The 9590-nt window shown below is 48.3% G+C and overlaps 1 protein-coding gene across 1 annotated transcript; it reads left to right on the top strand.

Annotated features, from left to right (window-relative positions):
- Positions 1–8447: 8447 nt before the first annotated feature.
- Positions 8448–9518, top strand: B4GALNT2 (beta-1,4-N-acetyl-galactosaminyltransferase 2 (SID blood group); the record flags this gene model as incomplete). Its single annotated transcript, XM_079720733.1, is given in 5 exon segments — positions 8448–8744; positions 8748–8937; positions 8940–9097; positions 9099–9464; positions 9468–9518. Coding segments are annotated over 5 exon segments (1062 nt in total), but the record flags the coding sequence as incomplete, so codon positions are not given.
- Positions 9519–9590: the final 72 nt, after the last annotated feature.

The raw sequence follows: 9590 nt of genomic DNA, 5'->3' as shown, positions 1-9590 counted from the left end.
CACGTGGAAAGGCCGTGCTGGGGGTGTTCAGCTGAGGTCCCAGTTTCCTCCCTTAAGGGAGGAAGCCTCAGAGACTTCTCCTGCCCCAGCCACTGCCTGCCCACAACGGCGTAAGGGACCTGGATGAGAACCATCTAGCGGATCCCATTCAACTCCTCGACCCATGAGAAATAATAATAATAAGGGATCGTTGTTTAATGCCGTTGGGTTGAGGTGGCTTGTTGAGCATTAATAGATACTTAGATCACTCATCACTTAAATAACTCTTTTGACTATTTGTATGGTCATGAGAGCCACAAGCCATGCCCTTTGGAGAGGCCTAAAGTGCCACCACCAGCTGGCAGCATCCTGCCCAACCTGCATGCTGGACCTCAGGATTGCCAGAGACCTTGGACTATGGGATTCTTCTGGCTGGCCACCTTGCCTGGGGAGGCGTTGGCTGCCTGGCCCCTGGGGAGCCACCTACTCTTCCTTCTCCAGCAGAGCTGGGAAGATATCCAGGGCCAGCTGTGTGCTTTGGAAAGCCACTTCTCTAGCTCCTCAGCTCTCTCCCCTGTGCAGGAGTATACGATTAACCTCTAGTTTTACATCCTGGAACTCAAAGGACCATATAAGGTTCAATGTTTTTCAGGTGCAAATTCTTTTTTTTTTTTTTTTTTTTTTTTTTTTGTGGTACGCGGGCCTCTCACTGTTGTGGCCTCTCCCGTTGCGGAGCACAGGCTCCGGATGCACAGGCTCAGCAGCCATGGCTCACGGGCCCAGCCGCTCCGCGGTATATGGGATCCTCCCAGACCGGGGCACGAACCCGTATCCCCTGCATCGGCAGGCGGACTCTCAACCACTGCGCCACCAGGGAGGCCCCAGGTGCAAATTCTTTATTTGGCTTTTTGCAAATGCACACAACAACAAAATTTGAACATGCAGGTCCTCAGGGGGTGAATCTAGGAACCACAAGAGTAAAGGGGTTTCTAGTTACCCTCTGGCTTGTGCTCAAAGCCCTCACTGGGTGAGGGCTGAAGAACGGGTGTGAAGGCTCAGATTATGCAGTGGTCTGGGAATGGAGACTTGGAAGATAGGACTGAGGTTCCCCAGAATTATAATACATGCCGTTAGCTAGCAAGCAGGTGGTCAGACAGAAAGGAAGGCCAGGGAAGGCTGCCGTGAAGTCGTGCGATAAGCATGGTACACTCTTTCAAGGTGTGTTTTCAGCAACTATACTCAGCTGTCAGCTCTGCTATGGACTGAATGTGTGTGGCCCCACCCCTCCAAATTCATGGTGTGAAGCCCTAGTCGCCAATGTGATAGTATTTGTAGTTGGGGGATAGTTAGGTTTAGATGAGGTCATGTGGGTGGAGCCCCCATGATGGATTAGTGCCCTTACAAGAAGAAGAAGAGACCAGAGCCCTCTCTGCCATGGGAGGACACAGCAAGAAGGTGGCTGTCAGCAAATCAGAAAGAGGGCCCTCCCCAGACACTGAACCTGTTGGCACTTTGATCTTGAACTTCCCAGCCTCCAGAACTGTGAGAAATGTTTGTTGTTTAAGCCAACCAGTTTATAGTATTTTGTTATAGCAGCCTGAGCTGACTAAGCAAAGCCCTAAAACCCTACTTTTAACGTTGTCTCATGGGCCCAGGTGAACCTAAGAGAACATCTCCTCCAGCCTGATCTGCTCACAGGTGAAAGCCCGTGTGACTTGGGGACTTGCTCAAGGTCACAAAGCTGTGTGGAGAATGCCCTCCACATCATGAGCATCCTACCACAGCAAAGCCTTGGCTTTCAAGTCAGAAAGACATTGGGTTTTACTAGTCTCTGTGTCCATCTACACTGAAGAAAGTAGAGAACAGAGTCAATTATCCAGCTAATCCACCAAGCAAACCCCATTGATAAAAGAGGGAATTTCTTGACAGGGATTGGTTCTCTATAGGGATTGGAAATCTCTGGATGTATGCTTAGGATTCCAGGGCACTTTGTAGGAATACAGCCAGAGACGTAAATAATCATGCCCCTGTGTAACAGAGTCCAGTTCTCTTGTAGCTTTTGAATTCACAACAAGCCCAATTTCAATGGCTTCGCAGACAGAATACTTAAGTTCAAGTTCTGACTCTAATACTGCTAGCTGTGTGATCTTAGATAAGCTACTTAACCTCTCTGTGCCTCAGTTTTCTCACCTGTAAAATAAATAATAGTAGCGCCTCCCTCATGGGATTGTTGTAAGGATTTTTATTTCACACTCTATCTTAGAGAAGTTCCTGGTTGTTAATTGCAATGCTATTGTTTGTCATTATTTTTATCTGAAACTTTAGTTTTCATTGTAACCAGCCATGGGGAGCTTATAGCCCACAAAGGTTACACAATGGTGTGTTTTGTGTTGACAGCATGTTGTTTAATAAAAATTGGAATTTGCATGTGCTTGATGGGGTACCCGCTCTCCACCTTGTCACAGTCTCCACCACTCACATTTCAGACATTTTTGTTACCAGCCAGGTCCCTGTAGACCTTAGGGTTTATAACTTATGGTCTATTAGGAAGGTTAATTGGACAGATTAGGACAGAACATTCATGGGTGTAAGGGTCTCTGGTAAGGGAGATGAGCTTTGAAGTCAGTGAAGGCATTTTCGGAGTGCACCACAGTAGCGGTCAACCACATTCCCTCTTCTCCTGCTGCTGCACCCATGCGTGTGGTGGAAATGACGGAAGCCAGAAGACTTTGAAGCAGTGACTGCCCAGAACACTTGGGTGCGCCAATATTTCAGTCCTAGTCTGAAGGCTGGAAAAGATCAATGTCCCAGTTCAAACAGAGGGGCAGGAGGAGTGCCCTCTTCCCTAAGAAAAGGTCAGCCTCTCTGTTTTATTCAGGCCTTCAACTGATTGCACGAGGCCCACCTACGTTAGGGAGGGCAGTCTGCTTTACTCAGTTTACTGATTCAAATGTTAATCTCATCCAGAGACACCCTCACAGACACACCCAGAATGACGTCTGGCCAAATATCAGGTACACTGTGGCCCAGTCAAGTTGACACATAAAGTCAACTGTCACACATACCCTCATGGATGCACCCCTGGTTTGTAGCTGTATGGTCTGGCCTTGTGGGCCGTGCATGCTGTGTGGCTTCTTCAGCAGCAGCACTGATCCCTTGGCAGTGTTGGATATTCCTGCTCCTGATGGGGGCCGTGCATGGTGATGCCTGCCCTTTGGGGGCAGTCTTCAGCTCCAGGAGTGGAGCTCTGTGACAGAGGCTTCCCACTGATGAATGGCCCACAGTGAACAATTTCTCTTTGCTGTGGTTTCCTCACAGGATGTTTTTCTCCAGATTCTAGTGGGATGGAAGGGCTATTTCAACAGCTGCCACAGTGGCTGGGGAGCAAACAGTCAGGAGGCTGTGGCTTAAAGGTCCTTTGTCTTCATTCGCAGCTCTGAAGCAGGTGCTCTGAACAGCAGGGCATGCATTTTCCTGTCCTCAGACATGTCTGCCTCTACCGTAAGAATTTAGCAGACCCAGCCTTTTAGTTCATGAGGTTTGTCCTCATCTCTGATCCCTCTTTTACACTTAGCTCTTCTGTGTGTGTGTGTTTTGGCCTCTGGCTACTCAAAACCCACTATCTCGATGGCCCACAAGGCCTGTCGCCTCCCCCAAGAGCCTCAGCTCCAAAAGCAGCCTCTTTCCAAACCTACCACATCATGACAGCAGCTCCCCACTAGGTGAAAGTCATCCGTTAAGGAAAATTCACATTAAGTAGGAAAAGATAGATAGCCTACCACACTCATCCTATGGGCCCTTATCATCATACCATGATGCAGTGAAAAGTGGGCCTCCTACTCACCTTATCCCCCATCTCCCAGTTTATCTAAAGGAACCGGCTTCTTATGTGAACTTCTAGAAGGAGTCTATGCATATCTAAGCACATATATTATTTTCTTTAAGGACCTGGTAGCATTCTGTACAAAAAAGTTTGTATCTTTATTTCATATTACTTTCCTTGGAGATCCTTTCATATTAGTACATACAGAACTACCTAAATATATTTATAGCTCTATATTAGTATATTGCATTGATGTACTTTGATGTATTTTATTAGTCCTCTATCGATGTACATTTGGGTTGGTTTCAATCTTTTGCATTTACAAAAACAATACTGCCATGAATATCACATATCTCAAATCTGTAGGATAAATAACTAGAAGTGCATTTGCTGGGTCAAAGGTAATTGCCTTTCGAATTTTGATTCCTATTGCCTAACTGTCCTCCATAAAAGCTATGCCATCTCCCCAGCAATGTCTGAGGGTGTTGATTCCCCACATTTGCACCAACACAACGTGGTGACAAATTTTTTGACTTTTGCCAGTTTGATAAGTACAGAGTGATATTTCATGGTAGTTGTAATTTGGATTTTTATATTGTGAGTGAGGTTTTGCATCTTTCACATATGTTTGTACGTGTATCTGAATTTCCTTTTCCATGCATGGTCTGTTCACATCTTCTCCCATTTTTCTATTGTACGACTGCTCTTCTTCTACTGACTTATTCGAATTTATTGGAAGCGGGGGGAGGATTTCCCTTCTCCATGCTTTATATTTCCGAGTGAAAGGACATCAGTAAATGTAAATCTTGTCCTCTTTCTGACCCACTCCCCCCTCACTCACTTCAGCTGTGGGGAAGAGAAGTAAATTATCTGATTGGTAAGTTTGGGAGGAGGAAGTGAACAGGCCTTGCCTCCCTCTTCCTGCCCTTTGGGGTCTGCCTGCCTGCAGAACACAGGTGCTCCTGGTGGCCCTTGGCTCTGCAGTCAACTTAGCAACAGAGGCCCTGCCCTTGCCAGGTGAGGCCTGCAAGTTTCCACAGCTGCCCCTGATCTGGGGGCAGATATGCTTCATCCCAGGGTCTGGCATTAGGAGGCCCATTGTTTGCATACCTAAATTATGTTCTTCAAAAGCTCTGTGAGTAATAAAGCTGGTTTTGGGGTCCTCATTTACCTATTCCTGTGTCTGTTACAGGTTGGTTAGGAATTTTGGTAGGAAAAGGGATACTAGTTATTAGATCTCTCAAACTCCATAGGAGCTTTTTAAGTCTCAAGGAAATTAATCTTTTACCAGTGATACAAGTTCCAAATATTTTCTTCTAGGTTTTCATTTATCTTTGCTTTTGCTGTTTGGTGTTCTTCTTCTTAATATGGAAATCTAGTCAAAATTGTCGATCTCATATTTTATGGATATTGAGGTTTTGTGACATGCCTAAAAAGGCATTTCCCCCGATGGATTATAAAATATATTTTCCTGAGTTTCCTTTACCTGCTTTTGTTTTTCACGTTTAATCCTTGTGAGGTCCTTCCTGGGGTGGGAGGCTACTGGGAGCCTGGACTGACTCTGAGAGAATGGGTCTTTGGGGGGGTGGCAAAAGGAGGAGGCCCAAGGGAACATCCAGCTCCATGTATGTGCTTGAGGTCAGCACTGTGTGGTGTGTGCAGTTATGGATCAGACAGAGGTCTCTAGAGCAGCCTGAGCACTTCAGCAGCCATGGCGGGAACGAGGAAGAGCCCCAGTAGCCTCCATCTGGGACCCAGAAAGGGAAGGGGCTTTCTTAGCTCACCCTGTGAGTTGGATGGCAGCAGGATTAGCGCCCAGGCCTCCTAACCACAAGCTAAGGCCTTGTTTTCTGGACTTCGCGGCCCAAGTCCAGCTTGATTTCAGTTGAACCAGAGAGCTCAGGGGACAGCGTGCCCAGGTCCGAGGCTGATGGCCCCACATGTCTCCTGAGGTCTGCTGTATGGTCTGGACCTGGCCGAGCTCTGACTCCTGCTCTGGACGCCAGGTCTTCTGGGATGATGAGAAAACCAAGTCAGGGCTGCAACCATGGCCTCCAAGAGAAAAGTGGTGATTTGTTTCCTTTCCTTTGGGTAAAATCAACAACAGGCTGCAAACATGGGATCACTTAGAGACCAAAGTCTTCCTGCATCGGGTACTTGTTACTCTGTAAGTTCCTTTCACATGTTATAAAGGAACATGCCTTCGGGGGAGCAGGGTGGGCTGCGTGCTTCTCTCCTCTCAGCCCCTTGTCACTCAACAACCTGAGGACCGGGCTTCTGAGCAGCTCAGTGTCGTCCCACCTGTCTACCAACAGCCTCTCCCTCCTCCCACCAGCACATGCTTGAATGATGAAAAGATCTCTAATGTTTTGTTTTTCATAAGCATAGTTAAACACTGAGAAGTTCTTTGGTCCTTCTCGGATTCTTTTTAGATGAATTAGGGTGAGTCTGGTGGAGTGTGAAGATGCCTTATAAGTCTTCATGTGCTGTGCGTATGTTTACGTTTTATGTATTAAATCTTGTAATATATCTTCTCCCAGTGATAAGATCAATTCTATGTGGTCTTTGGTGTTGTTTCTTAGCTTTCTTCCCTTCCTGCTCAGAGAGCCCTGAACAGCCTCCACTAGGGCAACCATATACAGTTGTATAGGTTGTACACTGCACAACTCCAAGGGGTGACATTGATTTTACAGTCTGTAAGCTGAAAGGCACCCCTGGACTTATGGACTATGGCAGCCCTTTCTCCATCCATTGTGCTCATAATTTACACAGGCAATTCTAATGCCTTTATATAATGAATGACTCATATGCTATATCCCAGAGCCACATGGAAATATTTCTTTTATTACCTGTTCTGGATTATCCATGCTTAACTCTTCCACTAATGTGTGTGATCAAGAATTACTCCCACTCTTTTAGTTGAGCTGAATGAAGAGGATAAGGGGAAAATGTCAGATTAAACTGATCCACACTAAGGTGTGAGTGACTAATATGCCACCCAAGCCCTGGATGTATCTGGGAAGGCTATTTCATTTCAGAAAGGGATCTTACTCACTAAAAGCAAGATTTTGGTTGTAAACGTCACAACTAGGTGGGCAGAGGAGGGAAGGACTTATGTCAGGGTGGGAGCAGATTTGAGGGTAGGACCCTTTAAGGCTCTCACTCTCTTCTGTCGCTCTAGGACCAATCAACTCAGCCGCCTCCAGGCTTGGGAGAGCCTTTCTGCAGAGGGCATTCTCAGTATTTCTTCTTTTTGGCAAATCCGCTAGTGTTGTCACCTTCCTACCTCCTGCTACAGCAGCAGGAAAGGCCTGAGAATTGTTCTTCATGACCTTGACTGCTGGGAGTTGCAGATACGACTTAAAGTCAGCCAATCACACGCACCCATTCAGAGCCCGAGCAAGGGCTGTCAAGGAGCAGGTGCATTTAGACTTCTCTCTGGCCAAGGGGGAGGTACTCGGGGTTGAGGTTCAGGGCCCTGGGGCAGCAGAACTGAGACGCGAGCATCCAGCCGCATGGTGGCCTGGTCTGGCACACCCTGACTGGCCATGCTCTGTTCCAGCCTGTTTCCTGATTCTGATTCTCCAGATTTCCTGTGGATTCTGTAAGCTATCTGACATCCATCCCCAAAATCCCATGTCTGCTTACCAGAGTCGGGTTCTGTTGTATGCACCATGAATCCTGAGAGAAATCCCCTCTGCTCAAAAAGTCCTGAGGTCTTTTTTTTTTTTTAAATAAATTTATTTATTATTCTTGGCTACGTTGGGTCTTCGTTGCTGTGTGCGGGCTTTCTCTAGTTGCGGCGAGCGGGGTCTACTCTTCGTTGCGGTGCACGGGCTTATTGAGGTGGCTTCTCTTGTTGTAGAGCACGGGCTCTAGGTGCGTGGCCTTCAGTAGTTGCGGCACGCGGGCTCAATAGTTGTGACTTGTGGGTTCTAGAGCTCAGGCTCAGTAATTGTGGCTCACAGGCTTAGATGCTTCGTGGCATGTGGGATCTTCCCGGACCAGGGCTCCAACCCATATCCCCTGAATTGGCAGGCGGATTCTTAACCACTGTGCCACCAGGGAAGTCCCAGTCCTGAGGTCTTATTGAAGTCAGAGTGATTCTCTCTGGCAAGCAGTGATGTGCTGATGAACTATCTTTCTAGGAAAAACAAAAGTCCCTGATGTGTGGCATTTGGCATTTGCTGATTTCCATGCTATAAATATTCCCACCACGGTCAGTTTCATAATACCAACCTTTAAACACCTGACTAGCAAGGTTCCTGAATATTTGACAACAGGCTGTCGGGGGCGGGACGAGCCAGCTTCAGCATAGCACGGCCATCAGAATGTGGCCTTTGTGGCCAAAGTTTAGGGTTTGCCAGGCTCTGAGTAGGTGGTGTGTAAGAAGGGCAGTGGTGAGCAGTGGTCAGTCCCCAAACCGGGGCAGAGAGCAGAGGCAAGGCCTGCGCTGCTGGCACTCCCTCGGGCCAGGAAGAGCCCCTTTCCTCTACGGGTAGGGGAAGAAACCTTTCTTTGCTTTTAACCTAAACCTTGACTGACTACTAAACTGACTACTAGGGTGCCAAGGGCTGGACAATCGGCGGAGTGGCTGCCCAGCTCCACCAGCCTGGAATGTGCGAGGCAGCGGGTCTCGGGATGACTTCGTGCGGGCCTCCAGTTTGAAGGACCAGATGCTCCCTTCTATGAGGTCACCCCGACAGCTTCTCTGGGGACACTGAACACCCTTGCTGACATCCCAGACAGTGTGCTGCAGGGCAGAGGCCAGAAGCAGCTGACCACTTCGACCAGTAACTGGAAGCTTTTGAATTTCATACTCCAGCCTGTGACATACACAAGCACAGAGTACCAGCGCTGCAGGCTGGATGTGATGAGTCTGGAGTCCAAGTCCTCAGTGGCCAAGTTTCCAGTGACCATCCGCCTTCCTGTTATGCCCAAGTGATATGACCCTGGACCAGAGAGGAAGCTCAGAGACCTGGTGAGCATTGCCACCAAAACTCTCCTCCATCTCCACAAGCTCATGACCATGCTCCAGAGCATTCGTGAGTATTACCCAGACTCGGCCGTGATCGTGGCGGATGACAGCAAGGAGCCCCTGAAAATTAATAACAGCCACGTGGAATATTACACCATGCCTACGGGAAGGGTTGGTTTGCTGGTAGGAACCTGGCCATATCTCAGGTCACCACCAAATACGTTCTCTGGGTGGACGATGACTTTCTCTTCAACGACAAGACCAAAATTGAGGTGCTGGTGGCTGTCCTAGAGAAGATGGAACTGGGCGTGGTAGGCATTCAGTGTGCTTGGAAACGTGTTCCGGTTTAAGCTGTTTCTGGAGCACAGTGAGCATGGGGACTGTCTCCACTGGCGGTCAGGATCTTTCCGGCCCCTGAACCGCTTCCCCAGCTGCGTGGTGACCAGTGGTGCTGTCAGCTTCTTCCTGGCCCACACAGAACGGCTCCAAAGGGTTGGCTTCGACCCCCGCCTACAGCGAGTGGCTCACTCAGAGTTCTTTATTGATGGGCTCGGGAGCCTGCTCGTGGTGTCCCGCTCAAATGTGATTGCAGGTCACCAGCCCTGTTCTCCAGTGGCGGACCCAGAGCTGGCAGCCCTGGAGAAGAGCTACAACGTATACTGGACCAACACCGAAGCTCAGGTCTAGTTCAAGCTGGCTGTCCACTACTTCAAGAACCATCTCCAATGTGCCACATAAAGGTTGTCCGGGCATCAGAAAAGCGTTAGGCCGACCGGTTGCAGCTATCTAAAACAGAGGAACTGGTGGATG

The sequence above is a fragment of the Hyperoodon ampullatus genome, assembly GCF_949752795.1.
Source record: "Hyperoodon ampullatus genome assembly, chromosome: 15".
Taxonomy (NCBI): domain Eukaryota; kingdom Metazoa; phylum Chordata; class Mammalia; order Artiodactyla; family Ziphiidae; genus Hyperoodon; species Hyperoodon ampullatus.
Note: the sequence above shows the minus strand (reverse complement) of the source record. Positions and strands in the feature narration are given on the sequence as shown.